The sequence below is a fragment of the Sander lucioperca genome, chromosome 11 (assembly GCF_008315115.2).
Source record: "Sander lucioperca isolate FBNREF2018 chromosome 11, SLUC_FBN_1.2, whole genome shotgun sequence".
Lineage (NCBI taxonomy): Eukaryota > Metazoa > Chordata > Actinopteri > Perciformes > Percidae > Sander > Sander lucioperca.
The window spans coordinates 5,845,013-5,872,210 of NC_050183.1; the positions used below are offsets into that span (position 1 = coordinate 5,845,013).

General features: G+C 42.8%; 1 protein-coding gene across 3 annotated transcripts in view; it reads right to left on the reverse strand.

The window, feature by feature from the left end:
• The window catches only part of rnf220b (ring finger protein 220b), a 30,824-nt gene extending 3,905 nt beyond the window's left edge, over positions 1–26,919 (reverse strand). Inside the window, exons 1-10 of one of the 3 annotated variants that reach the window (XM_031307504.2) lie at positions 26,109–26,919; positions 24,155–24,766; positions 5,983–6,109; positions 4,826–4,868; positions 4,642–4,734; positions 3,849–3,891; positions 3,444–3,533; positions 1,147–1,190; positions 659–746; positions 98–194 (exon numbers count right to left, since the gene is read on the reverse strand). In XM_031307504.2, the coding sequence (XP_031163364.1) occupies positions 98–194; positions 659–746; positions 1,147–1,190; positions 3,444–3,533; positions 3,849–3,891; positions 4,642–4,734; positions 4,826–4,868; positions 5,983–6,109; positions 24,155–24,746 (1,217 nt within the window). In that variant the 5' untranslated portion in view covers positions 24,747–24,766; positions 26,109–26,919. The remainder of the gene's footprint in view (positions 1–97; positions 195–658; positions 747–1,146; positions 1,191–3,443; positions 3,534–3,848; positions 3,892–4,641; positions 4,735–4,825; positions 4,869–5,982; positions 6,110–24,154; positions 24,767–26,108) is intronic. The other 2 variants (XM_031307503.2, XM_031307505.2) reach the window with 2 other exon arrangements.
• Between the last annotated feature and the right edge of the window lie 279 nt (positions 26,920–27,198).

Sequence of the window (27,198 nt, forward strand, 5' to 3'; positions counted from 1 at the left end):
AAATTGAACCTACTTTATTTTAAATCCACCACTCGCTTTGTACTGTATTCTTTTCACTTGATTATAAACTCAAATATACTGCTGTGTTTAAGGATACTGCGCCCTGCCGTACTCCAGAGTATCATCTCCATCCACGTCCAGGTCGGCGTCGCTGTCTCGACACTCCTTCGTAGTCGTGCTCACCAGCACTGCACCTGAGGAGACATTTGTACAAGAACAATTACAACAAGTTTTGATGGTTTAAACAACTGTGGTATGAGATGCTTATAAAAGGACAAAGTAGAGAGAGAGAGATAGAGTGGGCTGTTCTTATTTCTAAGGTCACAAATGATACAATACAATAAGGCATGTGACTTGTTTCTGTCAGTCAGCGTGTGACCAGTCTGCAGGTCAGAGCTTCCTCCTCGGGTTAGAAAAAACATTACTTTAATCTAACCTTCAAGGCATCCTGCTCCGCTGTAATCTGGACTGAAAAGTTCAGTGGTTTTTCAACTGTCACTCAGTCACATTATTCACCCTCCACTGAACAAGATCGCACACATGGGTACCTCGATGGCACACACACACACACACACACACACACACACACACACACACACACACACACACACACACACACACACACACACTTATGAGACAGACACAGATTCATGCTTACCTTTAAACCCTCCCACTATAGACGACATCTGCATCCTTCTCCTCTCATTCCACGCGTCCTGCAATGGCACTAAGTCCGCTGAACCCTCCTTTAACACACACACACACACACACACACACACACACACACACACACACACACACACACACACACACATAAATGCACACATAAACATAAGGTACACAATTTCACTTTCTCGATGAATTTGTCCATATGCCTCCAGTAGCCTCGAGCTACGTATCTGCTTCTGTGTTTTCATAGCTGTGAACCAATGCCGGCAGTGTTTTCACATGGATACACAGCGAGCTGACAGTGATCCTGATGCTACGTGAAGAAAAGCAGTCAACGGTGTCAGGGGGATTGGACCACCGACATTCTCTCAACCCTACACGTTTTATATATATATATATATGTATATATAAATACTCATCTCTGATTACTATAAAAATGTCAAAGATTTTTAGCTGTCTTCTTGGGGAGACACACACCTGTCCATCTTCTAGTTTCCTCCTCTTCAGCTTTCCGATCCTGACTGGGAACAGACAGAAGATAGAGATGAGATGGTGATAGATACTTTAAAAGCAGGCCACAGTGACTCAAGTCTCTCCACTGGCTACCAATCAAATACTGTATAGGACTCAGTTTAAGATTCTCATTCTCACATACAGATCATTGCACGGTCAGTTACCTGCAGATGTGGCTGACCTACTACAACCCTATTTATCAGCACGCCCCCTAAGGTCCAATATGTCCAATCTCCTGACTGTTTCTCGCACCCGGCTTAGGAACTTTGGGGACTGTTTTTTTCAGTCCGTAGCACGGAGACTGTGGAAGGGTCTGCCTCCTCCAATACGGTCTGCTGTCTCTGTGGACTCTTTTAAAAATCAGTTGAATACCTACTTTTTTAAACAGGCCTTTGGATGACCTCTCTGCTCTTTATTTTTATGTATTACCTTGTGATTATAATTGTACTTTGTTTTAATATGTATCATATTGTTTGTTTTATGTAAAGCACTTTGTGATATATTATATATTTATCTGTGAAAGCACTACATACATGTACTTACTTTTACATACTTACTTTAGTTGGTCCCTTAATGACTCTCAAATTTTATACAAACTGTGTATTGCTCCCATAAAAGGATTAGGGAGGCTAGGCAGTAGTTTGTGTTAGAAGTCCCATGGAGAAAAGTAAGGGACTATATAGGGGGGAGGGTATTGTAATTTTTCTTTTGGCTGAAGGTTGTCTGGCTTTTTTGCGAGACCAAGGGAGGCTCTTTTTTCCCTCATCCAAAATGTTGACATTTCTTTTGTTTTTTTTTGGGCATTTCTGCCTCTACTGGACAGGAAAGCTGAGAGAGAAAGGGAAGACATGCAGGAAAATCATTAGAGGTCAGATTTGAACCCTGAACCTACTGTGTTGAGAAACAAGCCTCTGTATATGTGCACCTGTTCTACCAACTGAGCTAAACGGCCACAGTCTTCCTTTGTGGTGTAGGTAATACTTTTATAATGGCAGAAAAACATAATTCATGCTATGCCACAGTGTGATCTTCATTTTAGAGTTTGAGCTCATTTCTTTACTTTTGCCATTTAAGTTTTTATTAATTTTCACATTTTGACAACATACACCAATGAAAGTTTCAGGATCATTATGTCTTATATTCAAAAGATTTTGCAACAATGTCCACATTTCTATTATGAGTAGTGTTAAATAACATCCAGTTCAGATGAACACATTTGGAACATAAGGGGGGGGGGGGGGGGGTTGATGATGCGGTACTTGAGCACATCTGACAGCAACAACATAGTTTATATGTGGATCAGCCTGTAACACAATCACATAACAAGTCAACAACATTCACACACAGACCCTGAGGGATTTATGTAACCAACGACTGCAATGGATGCAAAATGTTCCTCCCATCCCCATCCTGTCATCCCGCCCTCCTCCCCCCACTCTCCTCTCTGATATAAAAGTTAACATGGCAGAACACCAACTGCACCTCCTCTCCCACTGTGACCTGACTGACTGCAGATTGCATAAGGGACATTAAGTTTTAGGGCCCTCTAATTCCCGTTGGATGACAGTGGCCCCCCAAGGGGGGGATGGACACACAGAGAGCTGGTGGCCGTGACCCGAGTGCCGCCATCCTAGCGGACATAATGAGGGTTAAAGAGACGGTCATAGATGAGGAAAAGCTCATCAAACAGAGAGAGGAGAGAGAGGGAAAGAGAGAGAGAGAGGTTAATTAATCAACAGAAGAGCCCCTCCTCCTCCCTTCTCCTTTTTCCTTCCTGACATGTATTTAGAAGCTCATTATGCTGTCCTGTTATAAGGCCCAATAAAGGCTAACAGACCTCGACAGCACTGACAGTTTGAAGAGTTAGCTAAGAGCTGGAGAATCTTAGTGTTAATAATAACAGTAGTAAGATGTCTGTAGTGTCAGCCACAGCTTTATTCTGTAAGTCTACATGTCTGTATCAGTGCAGAGACACTATTATATCACTTTTACAATGGTTGAATGATTGCAGAACATGGCAAAAAAAATAAAAACGTTATTATTGTTTATTTATTATATTTTTGTTTTATTAATATTTTTGGTACCATTTTCTAATAAGGCACTCTTGATAGAGGGTGTATCAGTTGTAAGTGATGCCTATAAATCCTTTACTAATCATTTGCTTCATAGATCGGTTTTAAGAGAGACTGGAAGCAAAACTCAACAGCTGCTCATTCTAGTTAAACGTGATGGTGAAAAAAGTGCTTCTCTCTGTGTCTTACCAGCTTGTGTGCAGTCTAGGTGGGCTCCTGCGCTGTGGGGGCGTAATGGGGCAGATTTGACGTAGCACCTGCACCAGCAGAGGTCATCGACTGTTAACATATCAAGAGGTCAAAGTTGAAAGGTTAATAGCTTCTCTGCTCGTGTGGGCGCTAGGCCGGTGTGAGATGGTGTGGGAAAAAGGGTGATATCTGACCGACTGGTGAGGGGTGAGGGGACTGGGGGTTGGACGAAACACATAACTGGTCGCATCAGTGTGAACATAGTAAACTAAAAAAAATCTCTTAACTCCTTTTTTATTCAAAGCCATTTAAAACAGCAGACTGGGAAAAGTCTAATGTACTGAGCTTTCTCTTATTGTCAGCAGCAAAGAAACACAACATTTGCATCAGCGTGCATCAACGTACCATTTAGTCTTGTGTGTCTGTTGGCCCGCACACGGAGAAATGTCTGCAACAATCACAAAGGAGGACATCAGAATGTTTCATATTTTACAAAACATAATATCATTCATTCACATTTCTACTAAAATAAATAAACAGCAGCACAGTAGATGACAGTAACATATTAAAACACTGGATGTCTTCATTTCTTGTGCTTGACGTTGATAACACTCAACAGCTTTAAAAAGTGTTTTTAGAGCAAGTGCTTAACCGACAGTGAAATTATCTTTGTACGCTTTCCTCTTCAACTTATCACGCTTAATATTTATTTAATTTGATGTTTTTTGTGTGTGGAATGTTTCTATTCTAAATTGAGGGTGTAATATGTTGTGCAGTTTATAAAGTCCTTCAAAACAAACTTGTGTTTTTGAGCTTTATAAGTAAAATTGACTTGACTTGCCTCCTGATGAACCTATTACTTTTAAGTGAGTGGTTGAGTGTTAGCACAGTATTTGATCAACCTCAGACAATAAACTGGTGAGTCACAGGCACCACACCAGGTAAAAAAACACGTATTTAAACACATTTAAATACATTTCAAAACATACTACTGTATTTTAATCCAACCTTACAGTTTAACAAATTCACTGTTGCTTTGGCATTTCTGTATATCTTCAGAAAAAACAGGGTGCATTTATCCTTTTTTACTTCTAAATCTGAGCCCCAGCGGAAATGTATACATATGTACAGTTATGCCACTCTGTGAATCTGATTCTCCTGATAATTTAATACTGGTTTAGTTATTTTTGAACCTCACTTGGTATCGATCAGAGTGGACATCATCAGATGTTCGAGGGGGCGAGGTGGGAGAACCTCCTTCACGCTTGATATGAAGAGAGAGCGAGAGAGACTGGACAGAAAAAAGAGAAAGAACGAGAGTCAAAGGAAGGATTACAGCGACTGTGTTCTCTTTTAAACACACGAGGATATCAACTGTTTACCTTCGGCGTCCTTATGAGGTGGTTGTGCTGCACTGGAGTGACACTGCAGAGAAAAGAGGCAAATGATGCAGAAGCTCACATGTTAAACAAGCACACACACAAATCAACTATGTTGGTCCTATGAAATATACAAACACGATATTGTCTTTCAAATATCATCTCATAAATAACCTCTAGTTTTATCTTGTCTAAATCTGTAGTTAACCTCATTTTACTTTCTCACTTCATGCCTATCACACACACACACACACACACACACACACACACACACACACACACACACACACACACACACACACATACACACACACACACACACACACACACACACACATACACACACACACACACACACACACACACACACACACACACACACACACACACACACACACATACACACACACACACACACACACACACACACACACAGTTTCCCTGTGGGCCAAGTTCAATTTGAAACCATTACTGTCCACGGAGCGGTCGTTAAGCAGATTTGGAGTGTAATGTCTTTATTGGAGGAATCATTCTTCTGGTTTAAGCAGCAGGTAATGTGTGTGTGTGTGTGTGTGTGTGTGTGTGTGTGTGTGTGTGTGTGTGTGTGTGTGTGTGTGTGTGTGTGTGTGTGTGTGTGTGTGTGTGTGTGTGTGTGTGTGTGTGTGTGTGTGTGTGTGTAAAACTCTGGTCCTCGTATGTATGTTTTAAACTGTGAGTGTGCGTAGGGCTCAAAGCAGCCATTAGCAGGACATTATCCACCCGCTGTGTGATTGGTCGCCTCAAGGCCGGAGGCTGTGATATGAAATATGTAAGGAACAATGAGGCAGCTTGTAAACACTGCACGCAGGTGACAGAGAAGACAGGAGATACCACCTGGGGAAAATGAAGGTGGGGGTGTGGTGAGGGGGGGGGCTACAAAACCTGTCAACATTAATTATCCCCTAAAAGCTGAACAGAAATAGAAACTCTTGGACGCAAAACAGGAGGAAAATGACAAATGGATAAATGGAGGAAGTGAAAAGTTGGAAGAAAATGGTTCGACATAAATGTGAAAATGTGCTGCTGTGAGGAGATTGCTTAATAAAACCACTTGGTGGCATAATGTTAAATAAAGATTTACTGATTTATAATGTGAATGCTGTGAAATCAGATCATGATACCTGATTTGTATTTGGGCAAGTTTGGTCAACTCCTGCTCCATGTGCTCCTGCAGCTCTCCTGGTCGCAGAATAGACTGGCAGACCGGACACACTGGGGCCTGAGCGTCATAGAGACCCTTCACTTTGCCTGCATAAAAAGGAGAGTGAGAGAGTTAAAAGAGGTGTTACGGGAAAAACTGTATAATAATTTGTTCATGTTGGCTATGAAAAGACAGTTTACTATGGAGGACAAACAAAAATATAATTCAAAAAAACATCAGATATGTGCATTAAAGCAGCCATATTATGCTCATTTTCAGGTTCATAATTGTATTTTAAGGTTGTACCAGAATAGGTTTACATGGTTTAATTTTCAAAAAACACCATATTTTTGTTGTACTGCACCGCTCTCTCTCACTGCTGCAGATCCTCTTTTCAGCTGGTCTCTGTTTTAGCTACAGAGTGAGACCTCTTTTCTTCTTCTTCTTCTGTACTATCTTTGATTGCACTGCACATGCCCAGTAGCTCAGATGTAGATCATGTCAGCTAGCTAGCTCCATAGACAGTAAAAGAAAGGCTGTTTCTACAACTTAGGTCAGTTACAAGGCAGGATTAGCTGGGAGACTTCTAAATGAGGGCGCACATGTAAGTAGTTCTTTTGTAGATTATGGTGAACTTGTGTGTGTTGTAGTAGTGCTTTGCTACTGAGAACGAGGTAGCATGCTAGCGTTAGTATGCTAGCGTTAGCATTAGCGTTAGCATGCTAATGCTACGAGCTAATGGTTGTGGTTAGCCTGCTCGTTTCGGTTTGTGATGTCACAAGCCGTGCCGATTTTGAACAGCTCACCCAGAGACTGAAGGCAGGACACATTCAGAAACTGTATCTCACTCTAAACAGCATGGATGGATTTTTTTCAAAGTTTGTATGTGTGTGGAAGCACCAGAGACACAACATAACACCCCAAATCCCAGAAAAAGTGATTTTTTCATAATATGGGCACTTTAAATTATTACTATATTTTTTTGTATTTTTATTTTAATAGATAGCAGTCAGTAACAAAGGTATTAAACTGGACTTAAACTGGCGATGACAACCATGACACCGCTGCTCAATAAACTCAAACTCATAGTTAGCGTAGGCTTATTGTAGTTGAGAACAGCCTTCACTGTGTGTTTGTGTGTTCAGTAGACCTATCTGTACTATTGACAGAAAGTGGCAGTGAGAGTAAAATAAGGTTACGCACAAACATAAACACACACAGACTGACTGCTATGGCCCCCTGCTGTCAGTGTGTTGACATCATAGGCTGTCAATAGGAACATTACCCAGGAGGGCCACTCGGCCCATTGGGCCCCACTGATGGATTACTGCCATAACCAGCCAGCTGGGAGCCTGAGGAGCTTTACTATATCAAGATTTTACCTAGTAGATGAGGTGATTTACTCCTGAAAGCCATCAATCACACGAAGAGAGCTAGTAGGCAAGATGCACCTAATTTCCCCTCTCTGCACAGTCAAGGGAAAACAAATGACAAGGCTGGCAATCACAATTTTATACTTTTTAATACAGAACATTACAAACAGATTAGTATTTTTGACAGTTTCTCAGTTTCACCTCAATGGAGAGCATAGAGGACTGAACTTCCTTCAGGACCTTATCACCCAAACACTTTTTTCCAGCTCCATTTCAAATGACCCAGCGATATGACAAGCTCAGACGCCGATGTCTGTCGGCAAGTGTTGTGCCCTGACATTAGTTGAGCTATGAGCCCCCATAATGAGGAACCAAATATGACAAAAATGGCCTCTAAATAAAACATGGAGTGGAAAATAGAAAGCGGAGTCAGGTGTCCTTGGGAGAATGACAGCTTTCTTGGTTTTACTCCCAGCCCCCCCTCTGTCTCTCGCGCCTTTTTTGCATCCCCTCGCGGAAGCCTAAATGACTTTTCCCGACACGCATCGAACGTTCCCGGGCTTTCTGCGCTCTGCCGCCCGGAACATGCAGGCATCAGTAAACAATGAAATCTCTGGGCTGAAATTGAATTTATAACCACATTACCTGCACAGATAACGTCTCTGAATGGCGCCGCGATAAGAGCAATGGGATTTGATTTTCAGGTGTTTTATTGGTCCACTTTTTGGATAAGCCCCCCCTCCTCCGACTACAGCATCTCCCCCACCCTTCACCTCTGCTCCACACAAACATCAGATTTAATGGTGTGGAAGTGGGCTTGCTTGAATGTATGGATGGATGTGTGTATGTGTGTACATGCTTTTGCTGAAGCCTGACTCTGTGCTTGTGCTGTGCTCTCATAAGTGACAGTTGTTGTGGTTCATGACCACCTTTTTACACGTCTCCATCCCCCTGCTGCCCTCCGCATCCGCCCACATAAACCCTGTCAGTATCAGTCAGCCTCAGCCCCTCTTTAGCCTGGGGGGTCTCAGACACACAACAGGGGGCTGTAAAACCTGCCTGTGGGGCTTGTTAACTGTTCCCTCACTACGGCAACTGGCTTGGATGGATTGGCCCTCTTTCGCCGGGCTGTGCAGACTTTGACTGGCTCCTCTTCTAAAGGATTCACTCTCTCTGTGTCTCTGATTGTTTCCTTTTTCTGTCTTTGTGTCTCGCCAGTTCAGGACCTCCTTTCCTGGATGTCTAGCCTTTGTCCAGCTGCCATTTGCTCTCTTCACTTACTGTTCCCACTTGGGAGGAAGCTTCTTTGGCTATATTCAAGTCTTGTTCCGATGAAACAAAATCAGAAAGGCATAATTTCTTCTTTTATCTCTATTTTGTGTTCACTTTAAAATTGACTAAACTATTTTCATAATCACTTTACAATTGTGCTTTTATGTACAACTGGAAACCCTAAGAAAGGGATTGTCATGGAATTTTTTTTATTTACACAGCATATTTTCAGGAAGGAATCACACAGATGAGCATACATGATGAGCATGCCTAAATACAATTCCTCATCTCCCCGTGGATTTGAAGACAACACACCCCTGGGGCGAATAACTCATCAGGGCGCTGCGATATCTCTCTGCCCTGTCCTCCCTATCAAGAGCATCATGAGATAGTAAAGTTCATGTTTTGAAACAAAACAAGATATCGCCATCCTCGTCGTATTGTATGATTGATGCTCAAATCCTGTTGTTCTGCATCAAGACGTGGACTGTGACCGTCCGCGTTCAGTGCTCGCCACTGCAACAGAGAGATCAGAATCCCGCTGACAAATCCTTAAAGCATTGAGTCCCCCTCAGGGCCTGGGTAATGGCCGATGCCAGCGCCCATATGACGGCTGCCAGTTCTGCTGATGCAGACAGAGCGGAGATGCCTAACGTGACCTTTAGTGAATGCCACATCACATCATGCCTGGATGTCACCCGCTGACATTATGCAGGGGCATGAAAAGGCTGTTCTGCAGGGGAGACATGGTGACAAATGTCCCCCTGGTGACAAACCTGTGGACGTGGTATAATTCTGATTGACGTGAGGAGGATTGCATGGCTTTGAATGGCAGTGGACGGGGAGGATGTGGAGCTTGTTTTGCGTTGGCTAGGTCTGTTTTTCTCTGTGTTCACTGGCGATAAAGTGCTGAGACAACTCACTCCAACTGGCATCATTATCCCAATCATCAAACAATTCTCTAAGCACATCAGAAATCCCTCTATAAAGTCATAACAAGCACAGACTCTATATAACCAGTAGGCATGTAGAGATTGGCGGGGGGAGAAAAGTTAACGCTTGGCGGCTAACACTGCAGTGGTGGGTTGTGTAGGCAGGTCCTTGGCACACTTTCAGAGGAGATGGAGGGCTATAAAAGCCATTGGCTCCTGCCACACCTGTACCCCACCCTATCCCTAGGCCTGCTTCCTATTTAAAAGCATCACATGCAGGATATTAGTCAGGGTTTTTTGCCGTCTGTGAGGTAGAACTAACCTCTGAAGCGGAGGGGGGAGAGGGGAAAGTATGCAGGCCGCCGTTTGTTTTTTATTGGGGAAATAATGGCCTATTGAGAGGTTGGGTATTTAATGGGCAACATAATAGGCCCTGTAGTAACACATCTGCTATGAGCAGAGTCATTTCCTCAGCTTTCAAAGGCTGCTGCTCTAGCCTTTGAAACAGCAAGTTTAGTTGCTTTTGACTTACTACTTCTAGATATCTGCTTTTTATTAATTGCAGGATTGCTACACCGGTAATACGCAAAATACAAATGTGCTGCTAGGCTCCATGTTCAATCCTAACCACATTCAACGGCCAATGAAGGCACACTCCCTCTTCTGGCTTGACCTCAAATCCCTCACTGTCCAATCTTATTCCAGCATCCTTCAAAAATATCCCTCCTACTTTGCAATCAATTGTGTTTAATGCATTAAAGACACTCACCACAACCACCGCAACCTTTGGACCTTGCACAAATCAATGCCTCGTTAGACCACTAATGATCATTCATTGACTAATAAGATCTGTATCAACCTCTTGTAGAACATTGATTGGCCTTTGGCCTCTGTAGTGCTGTGCACATTACGTGGACAAAGGAAGACGGCAGCTGTAAGTCCTGGGGAGTCAGATGATGAAAAAGCTCCTGGTGGGAAAGGACAGGAATCCTAAACCCCAAATAGACTCATTCCGAAGCACCTCAGGCCAAAGCCCTTTTCTTCTGCCCTACAGATCAATGGACATAACCTCTCTGAAAACAGGTCAATCACCACACAAACCCCCAATTTCTCTACCTCTCGTTCTTTCGCTCTCTCATCGTCTCCATTAGTCACTACAATTGCTCCATCAGGTGCGGGCGTGACTCAGTATGTATGTGTCCAATCATCTCACTGATGGAGAGCGGACTGGGTAGCTGTGTGACTGTGTCCCGTTGACCATATTTCCCTTCTCAGGACCTCAGGGCAAAGATCGAACCCTGTCTCCGCTTCGCTCCATCCAATCAATCTAGCCCTCATTGAGATGCATGGCTCAATGATCTTTGATAGTGACTTACAGATTGGAGACAGGGAATGGAAGTCATGGGGGAAAGTTAGGACTGTCCTTGGGTATTTGCGATAATATGAGGCTACTTATAAGTCACCTCATATCTGCAGGTCTATTTGAAGAGATTTGTTCTGAAATATATCTGAAAAACTTCAAGTCTGATGGGGATGGGGAAAGAGCTTATGAAGGCCAATTAAGTTCTTTTATTATTTTTTGCAACATTAATGAACACTAGAAGTCCTCACAGGTCCACTTGGTTCTGTAACTGAGACCTAATCCAAGATCTGAGTTGGATGGGGCCCAAATTGTATTCAGCCTAACTGGGTCAGGTAGGGTCCCATTTTAATGTTGCCACTACCTGAGTGGATCCAAGCAAACTTACTATCAGCAGGGGTGAGATGGTGGGTGTGAACTTTGGAAAAATTGGGAAAATGGCCGACGTGAGTAATAGGAAAATAAGTACAAAAAAGTAAATCTCTTTTGTTTTGCAAATAGTAGACAAAGATGACAAACAAGTTAGCTTCTCCATAATTGGGTCTGTTAAGGTCCTGTTAGGGCATCTTGGATCAGGTCTAATTATTGGTCCTGACTGTCCTTGGGTTTCTTTGGGATCGGTCTTTTGCTAATAAATTGGTTTGGGATAATTGGGATTTCCCAGGTTTGTTTTGAATCCAGTCCAAAATCATGGACCCGCGGAGACCTACCTGTTTCAAGTCCTACTGGGAACCTTTGTTGCATGTCTTTCCCCTTTTCTCTCCTCTCATTTTAACTATCTGTCAGTAGTTATGATCCTCCAAAAGCTGAGATGTAATCAAGCTCATACTCTGGGCAGCAAATGCCAAATGCAGACTTTGAAATCCGTTTGCTGACTGCTGTCTGTCAAAGTCAGCGCAATCCCGTTGGATCAAGAAGCCGCTGACAGCGGACAGCGATAGAGATGTTCACCGGTGGCCTGTCACTCAATCTGATGCCATCAACCTGCACTGGCATGACAGACGGAAATATACAGAGATCCAACTCTGTCACACTGTATCATACTGTCAGCAGGACTCAAACCTCTCTCAACACACTTCAGGCATCAATTGCCATAATCGGTTTAACTAATAAAAGTTTAACTTGAGTTCATTTTTGCCAGGAGGGAGAAGTTTTTTCTGGTGCACCTCAGCTACATATTCATCCCATTTAAGGGATTATACAGTCTGGTTTGGGTTTTTAAAAATCTACCACACTTGGAGTTTGTTAACAAGATTAAACCAAAAAGTATCGATCAAACTGAAAAACACAAGGGTGCTTCTGTTAGCTCCTTAAAAGTTGCCATTTTGCAGTTAATGGCGACATCAACACCCTGCTTGTTAGCATTTTTAGCAGCAATGAAACCAATTGGCACGAAAAACTGCAAGTTTGTTGGGTCTCAATGAGTACTTTCCTCTGGAAGTAAGTAACTCATGAACTCACGTGTAAGCCTGCTGTGAGGTATTTATATTTTATGTACAGTTTTTCCTTTTTGTATGTGCATGGGAGTTGAAGCAAACTTGTTGATTAAATTATAAACATTATTCCTGTCATGATCATCTCAACCACTCTGTGTGTGTGTGTGTGTGTGTGTGTGTGTGTGTGTGTGTGTGTGTGTGTGTGTGTGTGTGTGTGTGTGTGTGTGTGTGTGTGTGTGTGTGTCATTGTCAATTTCCTTTTATTTATATGTTATCTGCTTTGGCAATATAGGCAATGTCTTGTCATGCCAATAAAGCTCTAAAGAGAGAGAGAGAGAAAGAGAGAGAGAGAGAGAGAGAGAGAGAGAGAGAGAGAGAAAGAGAGAGAGAGAGAGAGAGAGAGAGAGAGAGAGAGAGAGAGAGAGAGAGAGACCAAGAAGCTAATGGACAGATCACAATCCCTCATTAGAGGGTAATTAGATTGGCTCCAAAACTACAGATCACTATTACCCGGCCCACTGATTAATATACATTAATACTCTGTGTGTGTGTGTGTGTGTGTGTGTGTGTGTGTGTGTGTGTGTGTGTGTGTGTGTGTGTGTGTATGTCTCTCTCTCTCCCTTATTATTCCATTGTCTCCTCATCACATCTCTCTCATTTTCTTTTCCCCTCTCGCTCTTTCTCTCAATTAGTGGTTAATAAGGAGAAAATAAGGGAATCGCTCTGTTGCTTGCACCAAGTACTCAACTTTTCTAAACAGTCTTGGACAAACAGTGTGTCATTGTGTGTTGAACTCACTGAAGAGTTTAATTATACAAGGACTCATCAGTGGTACTACAACAACTATACAGACTATAAAAGTGAGTTCTACTATGTATTTGATGAGTTGTGGTCATTTTCTTACAGCAGTATCCAAAACAAAGAGAGCTCTACTCCTGCATGCTGTTTTTGGTGTTTTGTCTGCTTCTCCATCATCGAGTGATTTTCTATATTTCCCAAAAAGCCTTGAAAATAAAATTCACACCTGAGCTTTTTGCACCAAGTAAGCGACTGCAGTGTCAACTCTGACACATTCAGTTCTGAAGGCACATGCACCAGCGCTCTGTCGCATGCTCTTAAACTCCCTAAACAAACATCATGCTGCAATTTTGGCAAATTCAAAACAACGAGACTTAATAAGAGAAAAGTGAGTGCTTTGAGCACATTCACTAACAGTGAATGCTTTTTTTTTAGCAAGGCAAAACTGTGGATTTACTGTGTTCTTATTGCTGCTATCAGGTGCAAGAGGCACATTCAGAAAATTCAGATGAGCTTCCCAGATGGTGGTGAGAGGTTTTATGTATTCACATAGTTACAGCATGTAACAAAAAAGTCTGGACATATCTCATGTCATAAAGACTCCAGATGAGTTTGCTGGGAAAATAAAGGACTAGAAAGAAGGAAATCCTTAAAAGGAAGAAAAAAAAGAAAGTTAATTTTTACTACAACACCAAACACCTTCAGCAAAGCACTGAATCACCGAGCATCAACCCTGACTAAAAGCACAGCGTGTGCAAAATGGAAAAGTGTTGCTGTTCTGTGAAATCAGCATTTTACTTTTTTGAGATTACCTAAAAGTTTTCTGAATGTTATTATAGCAGTGCTTGTCAGTGTTTTGCCAGAAATCCATAACAATAATAAAAACGCACCACAACACTAAAAATGCCAGAAAATGCAACATACTACATCATTGGAAGGCTGTCTCATGTGGACGCGCGGACAGTTTTGTTGTCATTACTTAGAATTCCTCACGGGGGCGGCAGAAACTACGCACTATAGCTTTCACATGTTTTGAACTACATTTTCCTTTTCAGCCGGTAATTGGGGCAGCTGACACACACTGTCCTGCTCTACCAAAAAAAACACCTACCTGCCTTCCCCATACACACCTGTCCCACATACACTTTGTGCAGCGCAGGTGAGCAGCGGAAGCCTTAGCCATTAGGGACACGCTAATACACTTCAAACAAAATCTAAATTGTTGTGTTCCCCCTGAAGGCAATATGCTGGGTTAATAACAAAAGAAAAGCCCCGCATTGGATCTCAATTGCAGTGGTAACAGGCTTCCAGTCAGAACTTTTCGGACACCACCCCACAGCGCCCCTCCCTCTAGCTTCATCAGCAGGTATCATCAGAGATAAACCATCTGCCCCCCCTCCACTCCTCCAGATAACATCTGATACTGTCAGAAACAGTGTTGACTGCTGCTGGTACATGAGGACCACAAGCACCTGGCGCTCTGTGATACACCTGTGTTTGGGTTAGTCACACTTCCTAAAGGATGTTATTGTGTCTGCCTGGATGAGCAAACAATTATGGCAGATGAAGATGGTTTTATCTTCAAATAGTGGAAAGGTACAGATGATTGAGCAGCTTATCGTTAGTAACCCACACACAAAGGAAAGGATGAATCAGGCATTTAAAGCACTGAGCTTTGAGGATTACTTCATATTAAAAAGTGAAGACAACTCAGAGGAAAATTTGCTTTTATTTAAAAAAAAAAAAAAAAAAATCTATGGAAAGCATTTGTGTAAATGTAAAATATTCTTATTATTTTTAGCAGATGTTTTTAATTTTCCTTGAAAAGTTTCAGATTTACAGCATAAGGACCAGGTTACACTATGATTCACATAAAAGTATGAACATTGTATGAAACTATTTCTTGTAGTTGCAGTCATTTTCCGCCAACTTTGAGGATGTTACAGTAAAGTTACTGCAAGATCTAATTTGTAAACTCTTTGTCATATGTAATCCAGAGAGGAGAGCGACCGGCCCTCAGAGAGGACAACATGTAACGTAAAATCACATTCAATACAACCAAATCCAACAACATCACAACCTGAGGCTCCCAAAATGAATGAATGTTGATGGCATAAGAACTAACTAATGCCATCAACAAAAAATGTAACATCATGAACTTCACAAGCAAATATTTGTTGCAGGGCTGTTGTGTTGGATTCAATTAGATTGTACAATATTCAAGTTATTGTGTTCCCTCCATGTGATGAAATAATTTCAATTGTGCATTACTGTAAAATATTTGCAAGTATGCTGTCTAAATGCTGAAATCTATTGTGCGATTTAAACTGCAAACAAAAGAGAGCAGTAAATAATTCTTTTAGTTGTTTTACTTTGAGGATAAAGGGCACAGCATCCCTGCATGCTGTGTGTGGTATCCCAGCACTAGACTGACTCCACTCTACCGCTTGTTGAGAGAAAGATATATTATGCTTTACAGTAATACAGCACTCTGAGTGGACGGGGGACCCTCCACATCAAAGCAGAAATCACTGTTGCTGATAGTTTTACTGTGTGTGTGTGTGTGTGTGTGTGTGTGTGTGTGTGTGTGTGTGTGTGTGTATGTGTGTGTGTGTGTGTGTGTGTGTGTGTGTGGGTGTGTCAGTGAGTGTATAGGTGGATTTGTCAAAGAGCAAGTGTGAAGTGAAACTAAGACTGTGAATATTATGCACACATTGTAATAGTTTATGTGTGAGAAAGAGGAAGGGTGAGAGGATAGAAATGTGTGTATGTGCTCTTGTACATATTGTTTACACACACTGCCTGTGTAGCCCCGGTGAGCGCAGCGCAGTGTGAGCCCCCGTCGATACGCCCCTCCGATCTCCCCTGTCAGCAAACACAGGAGAACAAAGAGGCCTGTGGCAGCGCCAGCGGGTATAGATCTTCTCCCCTGTGTTCTCGCTCAGCGGGGTCACACAGGAGACGCTCACAGTTCAATCTCCTCTACTTGACTGATCAGGAGCTTTGAGTCGCTGCTAATGAGACTGGACCCTCTCCAGTCTGCAGGACCCTGAACCAGCCCACCCAGAGTAAAACTACATCAAGTCCAGGAGTCCACTCCGATATAAGGAGCTATTTCAAACTGTCCAGATAAAACTAATTAAAAGCAATTATTGGTTATAGACATTATCGGTTAAAGCCCCTTATATTCAAAGTTAACTTACACTGTTAGTACAGAGACACTGATTCAATGTGTGTGATATCAATTTTACACTAAAATATGTCTCAGATGAAAAAGAGCTTGTAAATACCCCAAAGTATTCATCTTCAATCTTACAACAGTTATACCACCATGAAGAGCAACTATGGATCACCATGTAAAACTAAAATATTAAAGTGATACAATACAAACAGTTTTTTTTAAGGCATGGAGAAATATCCATATTTTCCAAGGGGGACTTAAGCTGAAGATATTTTGGTGTATATTCAATGACTACAAATTTCTATAAATTAAAAGATAAGTATTGTATGTTTTTTGTGGACTGGAAATGTCTCTGGCAACAGCATATTTATACTGTATAATAGGACATTAACATTTCCTTTAAAATCCACATTGTGATAAAAAAAAATCAGAATCATTACACATATACATAAATATTTGTACATGCATATTTAGATTCTGATTTAAGGATCAGCATTATAATCAGTTCAGGTCAAAGACTTCAACACAACACCCAGCATAGAATTTTTGTCCTACCAGAGCAGATTTTGAAAATAAATCTGACCAATATAAGACAAAATTATGCTGGTGTGATTTTAGTTTGGAATGCAATACTTCATACAATAAAATAAAAATAAAAAAACAATTTCTATTTTTCCATTTTCTTCTACTAAAGTCTAAAATTTCCCATTGAAAAAACTTTTAAATTCTAATGAAATTCTGGTAAAACTGCCATGAAAACTTGTTTGACACTTTCAGCTCTCTCAGCACTCTGAACTGGATTATCAATGTTAAAGCTGCTGTATGACTTTTCTTATGTGAAACTCTGCTACAGTAGCATATCAACTTGATGTGCTATAATGGTGTCATTTGCACTGAAACAATCCACAGCATGTATCCCATAATCATTGAGTGATTGATTTATAGTTGCACTAATAGGGTCACGAACGAGACAATAGGATGTGTAAAGCAGAGTCCCTGCTCTTACTCAGCCTCACAGACTCGCAGCGGGCCTGCTGAGCGCTGCCTGTGTGGTCTGTGGGGACAATTAGCACAATCTCCATACTAATGGCAGCCTGTAATGGACACTGCTGAGCCTGCCAGCCACTGTATGTGTGTCTGTGTGTGCCTGTGTGTTTGCATATGCATGTGTGTGTGATGGAATGTTTGCATATGCGCATATCCTTCAGTGTGAGTGTCTTCCTGTGTGTAGTTGAGCATCTGCCTGCCCTCTGGTGTGTGTGTTAAGTGCACACTGAGTTCCTGTGTGTGTGTGTGTGTGTGTGTGTGTGTGTGTGTGTGTGCCTTACCAGTGTATATGTGTGTAAGTAGCCAGTAGCCTGTATTTTACTGAGGTGAACCCCCCCCTTTGCTCGCGGCTCTAACCCTGATCCGCGGCTACTCATTAGCACCATAATAAAGAGTTGAGACGACACGTAAAAGGTTATATACTGCTGGACTGCTGTTTTCCTATCAATTATCAGGCCTGTGATTTATGGCCCAGACCCAATGCTATTCTCTCAGGAGAATTGGGGGAGTGTTTACACCCCTACACAGCGGGGTGAGGGGTCAATCCTGGCAAACTTTGACCTTTAAGGCAGGGGTGCACCGGCCCTGATGGGAGTTTGCGAACAGCTAAGCAGCACTGGAAGTGACTAAATCGATCAATGAAGCTTTAAGGATGCATGTGTAAGTAATCTGTACTGTTTCATGTGTTCCATGAAGTGTCACATGTACATGGTTACATTTCCTAGTAACTTTCTCTCAAAGTGTCAGAATTCTAAATTTACTGCTTTAGAGTAAACTATTGAGTGTCTATTATGTAGGGAGCAGAGAATGAGCAAATGAGTCCATTGTCTAATATTTTCGCTCTTTCACCCAAACTGTTCTCCAAAAAAAATGCACATTCAATAATCTACAATAGCTGCCAATCCTGCTTATGAAGCCATTGAATGATGTCGGGACGTCATGTATTTGGAAGTAAAGCTTTATAACGCCTGGCACGCCTTTGACGTATTGGCTTTTGTCAAGCTCCTCCACAGCTGGGAGACTTGCAACAAGCACAAGTGACATGCTGTAATGAGGTCTGTGTGTAACAAGGCAAACACACATACAACACACACATACTGTATATCATATATGTGTGTGTGTGTGTGTGTGTGTGTGTGTGTGTGTGTGTGTGTGTGTGTGGGTGTGGGTGTGGGTGTGCGTGAGTGTGTGTGTGTGTGTGGGTGTGGGTGTGGGTGTGCGTGAGTGTGTGTGTGTGTGTGTGTGTGTGTGTGTGTGTGTGTGTGTGTGTGTGTGTGTAAGTTCCTGGCTGCCATCCAGGCGTGCAGGATTGGTGTGGTCTTGCTGTCTGTCTGCATTGCTCCTCAGCAGCATGTGTTTAACCCCAGCATTTGGCCTCCCTGCCCTCTCTATCTGCCTGACTGATTTGTTAGGCTCCGGGGACAGGACGAAGGATGTGAGTTTGTGCGTATGTGTCCGTAAGGAACATGCATTTCACGCTACAGAAAAACTCCTCTGCCTTTACCCCAAGACTTTCATACACACACACACACACACACACACACACACACACACACACACTCACACACACACACACCAGGTCTTTGATGTGAGATCAGAGGCAGCCGTGATGCAAGTCGATCAGGTGCGTAGAGAGAAGAAGTAGAAAGAGGGAAAACGGAGAGAGGGGAAGAAGTAAAGATGGCCTCCGTTAAAACAAGATGTTTTAACGACCCCTTCTGTCTGTCTCTCTCAACACACTCGAGCCTCCCTCTCTCTCTTTACACAGAAGCAGCGCTGTTCGTGTGGGCCGATCACAGTAGACGCTGGAGGCAGATGCTGCGAATACAAGATGTGTTATGACTCATGTTTCGGCAGAACATTCTGTTGACCGTCTAACAGGTGCTGATGGTCACACAAAAAGACCCCCACGCATACACACACATATGTCCCCATGCTACTGTAAAGGCCTACTGCCAGACTTATAGAAATCCTGTCTGTCTCTGACAAGCCGTGTGGTCCACAGCCTGACACGCTGAAACCTTTGAAGAATACATCGGCCTGCATGGAGACCGTAACACACAGACACACACACTGCATCCACAAATACACGATCATGTATAAAACCACAAAGACAACACGTAAATCTAAATACATGAGGAAAAAACCTCCATGTTCTCTCTCCCCAGCCCTTATAAGATGAAGGGAAAGGAGGTAAAAAGCCAAGAAGAGTTTCCCCTCCTGCCAGGATGAAAGCCTCTTTTACTTGGGAGAACATTAGGAGAACAAACTACCATCACAACAGGAGGGGGAACAGTCAACCGCGGCGTGCTCTCACATCAAACACAACCACCATTAATATTGTAATGCTTCCTCCCCGAGTGTTTGAAATCAAGAACAAGACTACCAGTGGGGTCAGTAAGAGAGCTGGTTGCACATGTCACTTATTTGAGACAACGTAGCTTTAAAAACAGAATGAACAACACGCTGCAATATGCAATGCTGTCAGGTAAAATGACCAAGAGTTTTTTACTTTAGATTTCTTACTAAAGTTTCTTTGTGACAGATCACACTGACACAAAATCACAGAACAAAAGGAACATAAAAAAAGAGGCATAAGCATACGGTGAGTGTGACTGTTGATGCATGGAGGGCACATGCAAGTCCGCCTGATAAGAAGGAATATACACCCTGGGAATAATAGCGGGCAGCGAATACTATATGTGTATGCATGAGCATTGAGTGGTTGCTATTGATCTCCTGTGGCCCGCCAGTGGGATGTAAACACTTGTGTCTTTCAACAGGAAGCTCCACTCAATACGAGCAGCCGTCAACGACTGCTACACAGAAAACACAGCGCACAGACGCCCTTATCAAATCAGCACAGCTAGAGTGTGTGAGTGTGTGTGTGTGTGTGTGTGTGTGTGTGTGTGTGTGTGTGTGTTTGTGTGAAAGGGAGCGAGACGTCAATAGCATAGCATACACACTTATATGCACAAATAAGTGTATGAAAAACACGCACACACATGCACTGCCATGCAACGGCATAATTTTGATTATTTTACTGATTTAATGACTAAATGACCTCAAGCTCCTGACAGCAGTAATATACTAAGATCTAAGTCACATCCATCTAAACGTGTGCACGCAGGCATACACCCTCCTTCAAACACTCACACACACAGAGCATATGAGCTCTGTCTGGATCAAGCTCGAACCCATCAAACCTCACCACATAATCCATGTGTCAAATCTAAGATGAATCTATATAATATTGATTATTTTCGGGCAAGCACTAGTCAGCTAACAACCTATGAATAACCGACCGAGGAGTACACTTACACTCTGAGCACATCTGGTGGAGAATCCTCAATGTGTGTTACGCTTACACGTTTTCCCTCTATTAACTTCCTGTAAGATTTCTTTTTTCGCTCAGGTGAAGATTTGGCAAGTCTCTCTGCCCCTTCTTATCCCAGTGATAGAAGTCTGCAACGGCCCGGGCCTTTGATGCACAGATTTTGTTGTGGTGAAGGGTTTTGTCCATGTTAAATGCCTGCAGATTCAATACTAGTCTATTGAAGCTATCATGTGTTACCTTACCAAAGTGGACACACACAGACTTACACAGGTGATAGACAAGCAAATTATACTTCTCACATATATTGTGCACGTACGGTCTATGGTAAAGTTGATGAGCATGATGTTTGGAAAAGCAATATTTGGAAATGTAATGGCTCTATTACACCTAGTCGAATTAAAATAATTAGCGCTGAAAAAAGGCAGACTGATAATTCACCTATATTATCTTTAGTTAAAAGTCACAAACTGCAAAAACTACAACTGAACGCCAGCTGGCCACTAATATGTATGCATGCATGCTTAACTGTTAATGTTGGCGACAAACATTTGTGAAACGGGGCACTGCCACCATATACGTGTGAGCACTGCTCACAGATCGTTTTTGTGAAACTGGCTCCATGTAAGCCCATTATTTGTTTCAGAAAGAAAAGAAAAGGAAAGAGAAAGCTGTGTTAAATAGGTGAACTCACTGATACAAAAGGCTATTGCCAATTGGACAACGGTTGACCATCTTTTTTGTTTGGTGGCCTTCATGGATCTGTTTGTCTACTCTGCAGGTGAAAGGTTTTCACTTTTCTGACAGCTATAACCAGGAGTTTGGCGTGTAACAAGTATCACAACACAGGGGCTCTCAAACATCTGGCTCCAGTTATCACAGCTCTCACTCAGCTTTGCCACCACAGTACGATACAGACGTTCACACACATACGCACACAAACCACTCCGTCATCGTCTGGCCATGGTGTGTTTTGCCACTCCACTCCTCCGGTTTCCCAACTCGTGTTTCTGGTAAAGGGCCATTTTAGTTCCAGCTCAGGCCTGCAGCGGAAAGCATCTCCCTGAGGAAAATAAGCATGACTCGCTCCAGTGAAGACATCTGCCCTTTGAAAGCGAGCATGGCTGTTTGAACAGATGTCAGAGCACACCGTGCGTCTCAGACGTTCCCTGATAAAACAGAGACGAGTCTGGGAGGGAGAATCGACAGAAGACAGACACTAAATGGACAAAAGGCGACGTCCACTGGCAATGATGGGAAGAGGTGCCCTCCCTGCATGTTGTGTAGACTGACAAGGAGCAGCGACAGGAACTACAGCACCTAATCACCTGTGCTAAGAACTGGAGACCATGTGACATGGCCTCAAAAAGTCAAATGCAATTTTTTTGTTTTTTAAGAAAAGTTTTGATTCGTTCAGAGGACAGCTGACATAAGCAATGTTATTTCACTCCAGGTTCAAAATTACTTCAACAAAGTGCAGGTATATTTAGTTGAGCATTGGCGGCCACAGTGCCCAAGGAACTCCAGCTTTGAGGCCAGTGCTTTGCTTAAGGGAAGTGTCAAGCATATTCCTAATATCTGACATGGAGGCCGAAGCACTTGGAGTAAGCCCATACAGATACAGGGAGAACATGTAGCCCAACATAGAAGGTCATCTCAATTATGAAGTAAACCTCAAAAGTATAAAAGTAGGTTTTTAAGGTTTAGTTTGTACATGTGAGTATTTGCATTGACATTGCTGCAGCAGTATGCAAGCAGTAGACACACTCTCACAACCCAAGAAGATTTCAAGCTTAGCAGTTAAGACTTTTGGTCCTGAAGTGACTGTCTGTTACCCAGTCAAGAGGAACAAGTGTATGTCAGACTTAGAAAAGTGCTGGGAGCTCAATTGCATTAAAGCTCTTAGTTTGCCTGAGCTCCAATCTAATTGGATAAAGCTGGAAAAGCAGCTTCCAATGTGCGTGAATCAATTTTGTTTTTTCTCAAACTCATTTTTTTGGAGGAGAGATGCTTCCCATGTTCCATCCCTCCCCATCTTTTGTCCTTGTCAACATTCCCCAAATGAGATTCCCAAAATCAGGAGGTGAGGGGAGCATGCATGCACGAGTGCAGAGAGCAAACATTGTCAGACAGACACACCTCTCACACCAGCATGCTGGCTGGCATCTCTTTCCTTTCCTGTCCTTATTAAAATTCCATATTGAGATTCCTTCCTGCCACTCCGCCTCCCTGGCCTTGTCACTCAGCCACCAACCAGCGACAAAACCAGCAAGTTTTAACAAAGACACACACATATGCATAGAGACACACACGGCACACAATCCAAACTTTTCTTAAGACAACTCGTCCCTGCTCCCGCCCTTTATGTGTGGGATGAAAGTTTCCTTTAGGTGATATGTATGAGAGCGTATATCAGCGTCTCCTTCTCCTGCCTTCGCCCCTCTCCATCTCATGCCCCCCCTTCTCATTGTCATTATTTTCTATGGTGTCCCCCTCTGATCTGCCGAGCCTTTGGGTGCTCTCTCTCCTCTCTCAGTCTTTCTCTGGTCCCTTTCATCTGTCAGGCGCTCCCCTTGGCGACCGCCACTGAGGGGGTTTGATTTCCCATCATGCCTAGCATTGCCTCCCTGACTCCAGCTCCCTCTCTCCCCACCCCTCTCCCTCTGAGGCGAGTGTTGTGCCCCCGCGTCGTTGGGCAATTATCCCCAGGAGTAATGAGGAGCGGCTCTCCCTCTGCGGCGCACTGACTGACACCTCTCCCACTCATTTGTCAACAAATCAGACGGCTGGTGTGGGCGGCCATATTGAGCTGAGGGTTGTCGTTGGGAAGCTCAGGCTGAGGCGCATCGCCGCGTCTCTCTCTCTCTCCCTTTCTCTTTTTCTCTATCCTCCTCCATCCCTTCCTCTCTATCTCTGCCACCTCGTTATCTCTGACAGGGTGTCATTCGTTCCAACTCTCACTCCTCCTATGTCAACCCGCCACACGCTCCGATGTATTTGTGTTTCTCAGCCGCCAAGAAAAGTCTGACTTCCAATAGGCCTAATGGTCATATGTGGCTAATGATCACTAAGCAGAATAAGTGACACTATTCAACTTATTTGTGTCAAAGTCGATCACAGCCAGTCGCTGTAAACACTTTACAGTGCAAAAGGGAAAATATTTTCACATACGTCTTTACTCACAAAGGCTCCTTTCAATTTGTCACCATTAGTCGCTGCAGCTATAGAGGATAAGTGAATCTCATCTGCCATGCCATGTCAGGCTGAGCAAGGTCTTTGATGTGCCAATTAAAATGTACGGTTCAATGGATACGAGATGTGAGATGAGTGACTGTGTGTGAGCTTTACATGTGCCATGCATGTTTACATATCAAAATGTGCATCAGATGTGTGTTTCTGTGAGCCGTGTGTGTACTCACTGTGCTCTTTGCGCTCCTCCGGGCTCGATGAAGCCTCTCCATCAGAGAGCAGGCCAGACATGGAGAACAGCTTCCTCCCTGAGTCCTCCACAGCTTTGAGGGAGCCTCCCGGGGTGCCAAAGTCAAACTCCTTCCCCTCCACCTCCGGAAAGCAGCTTTTCAGCCTCTTGGCAGGGGTGAAAGCCGACTGGTAAACCCCTGACTCCCTCTCCTCTTGCGGGGAGGAGAAAGGTCGGAAGGCGCCTACTCCGCTGTGGTTGAGCATGCTCAGGGTGGAGCAGTCCAGGTTTGGTGGAGTGAACTGGTGGTGCAGGTGAAGCAGGGAAGCTGGGAAGTCTCGGGAGGGAAAGGTGCCTGACATGGGGCCCTGGCGCTGATACATGGAGGTGAAGGTGTAAGAGGCTGAGGGGAAGGGGAGGTGGAGGTCCTTCTCCACGGAAGTGGGGACACCGAAGGGCCTCGGCGCTTGGCAGGGGACGGAGGCGTCTCGGCCGGCCTCGGCAGTGGAGGCGAGGACCATCAGGGCGGGGGAGGCCAGTGGAGTTGGCAGGTAGGAGGGGCTGTCCATCTTGAAGGGGCGGTGGAGGTCCATTCACCTCCCTGATAGTGGTCCTGAGGAAAGGGAAAGTAAGACACACAGTCAGGTGGAGAAGGCTGAGCTACAACAGGACATAACAAGAAAATGCAAATAGTTTCAAAAGATAATCTATTTTAGGTTCTTTTTTCTGTCAAATGTGGCATACAAAAAGTAGTAATTTTCTTTTTACCATTACTGGATTGTAATATTTAATTTGACTTATCATATGAATAAATAGAAAGTTTGATCTAGGCTAACAATTTTTTTCTTCATTTTGTTAAGTTTAGAGGGAATTTTTTTTTATGATCCCCAACGCCAAAAAACACACCCAGTTGCAACTCCAGAGGCATTTTTACAATTACAGTTTTGGACTAATTTCAATGGAAAAGAGTTGGAGGAGGCCTACTGTGCCTGTTAATAATTACGACGGAATAAATTGCCAATAAAACACACACGTAGTCGAAGCCTGCAAAAGATACATTTGATAGTGAGGTATACGCAATTAGATTTGGGAAAATCCTTCAAACACCTTCAAAATAAAAGAACGATCCCTCTTTTTTTCTCTCCGTATAGAATGAATTGTCTCAGTAAATCAATCAATTGTAAATCATGTTAATTGTGTCCAATAAAATCAAATGTGAGGTGGGCCTTTTTAAGTAAAATTAGCATCCAGGAATAAAAGCTTTTCAACATTTCTGTTCTAAAATGTGAAACACCAATCTGCACATCACCACTTAATGATTACATGAGTTTAATTGTAGCTTATTTAAAATAATACGAAACGGTTTACCAATAATATATTAGAATCGGGGCGAAAAAAAACAGCTTTATCTGGTTCCATGTTACTTAAACTGAGTTGTAATAAATAGAAAATGATTGGCATTTCTTGGAAAAGGCCGAGATAAGAAAGCAAAGTTTAGGCCCACTGATTCACCTTTGTGAACTGCGTCAGTCTTTTCCAGTTAATGAACCTAAACAGGCTATATTAAGGAGGAGAATTAAAGTTTGCACAGAGTGGCAGACTTAATCGACTTAAGACACTTCACCTAAAGAATTTTATATATATATATATATATATATATATATATATATATATATATATATATATATATATATATTAGGTGAAAATTCTGCGACTTTTTACACAATCTAAAACGCAAAGTTCAAGATTTGACCCTGTTATATCCCAAGAATTAAAATGTTCTCAAAGTCTTTACATCGTTTCAAACCCGAGGACACAAGTTCCCTCACTTCAGAAAAAAAAACTAAGCTTCTCATCCGACAGAACACATGGCAATAACAAAAAACACAATTAAAACAATTAAAACAAATGAAGCTGTAATCATTTGTTATCACGCAGCATCAGCCGGCACTTACCGTGTAGGAAGCGAGATTTATTTCTCCGTCAAGCAACTCTCTCCCTCTCTTTCAACTTCTAATTTCAAGGCACTTTCTCCCGGTCGCGCAGGAAAGAGAGAAAAGAAGAAGAAAAATAAAAAAAATTATAAAAAAAAAAACAACAACAACCGTGCAGCTGCGGGCAGCGTCGGCTTTCCCAGTCCTCCTCCAGATGTTCCGAGTGTTAACAGTGAGTTACCGCTGAGACGTGTGGAGTTCAGAGAGGTGTAGTCGCTGCGTTTCTAGGCTGGATCAGAGCATCAGTGAGTGGACTGGCTGCGGGTCGGTCTGACTCTGTTGGTCCTTCATTCGCTCCGTGTGACAATCCCCCCCTCTCCTTCTTTCCCTGCCCTCTTTCTCTGTAGCCTCTTCCCCCCCTTCTCCACTGCTCTCTCTCCATGAGACGCGCTGCCTGCGATGGACACATTCAATTTCTTGCCCTCGCTGGATGTGTTAGAGTGAAATTGAATCAAAAGATAAACACAGTATTCAGTTTTGCCAAAGAAAAAAAAAACAAGATCACTTTCTTCCATAGATGTGCCACACCATAATATAGAGTAAAACAAAAATCTGGATTCTTAATAAAACATAGTCTATCCTTTCTTATAATGATACATTGTAACTTTTACAAGAATTACACCTGTAAATACCTTGAAATTTGGAGGATAACGTCCACCAAACATGTCTATATTAAGGCCATACATGCACTATATGAAGACTTTTCACCATAAAATGTTTAAATTCAGTGCATTAGGGAGGCTTTACAAGTTAACCCACTGAAGTCATCACTTTCACTGTGTGTGTGTGTGTGTGTGTGTGTGTGTGTGTGTGTGTGTGTGTGTGTGTGTGTGTATGTTACTGGAGTTATCCTTTCCTCTGTGGCTCGCCTGTACAGTCTCCAGCATGTCTGATTGACACTTGGGAACATTCCTTTTTGATGAGACACAATGCAAACCAATGGTATTATTTGTCACAGATAATCTGCTTTCAACTCCAACACATTACGCACAGCGTAATATCTGCATTATTCATATCTGATTTCCAGCACATTGTCAGAAAACACATCTCA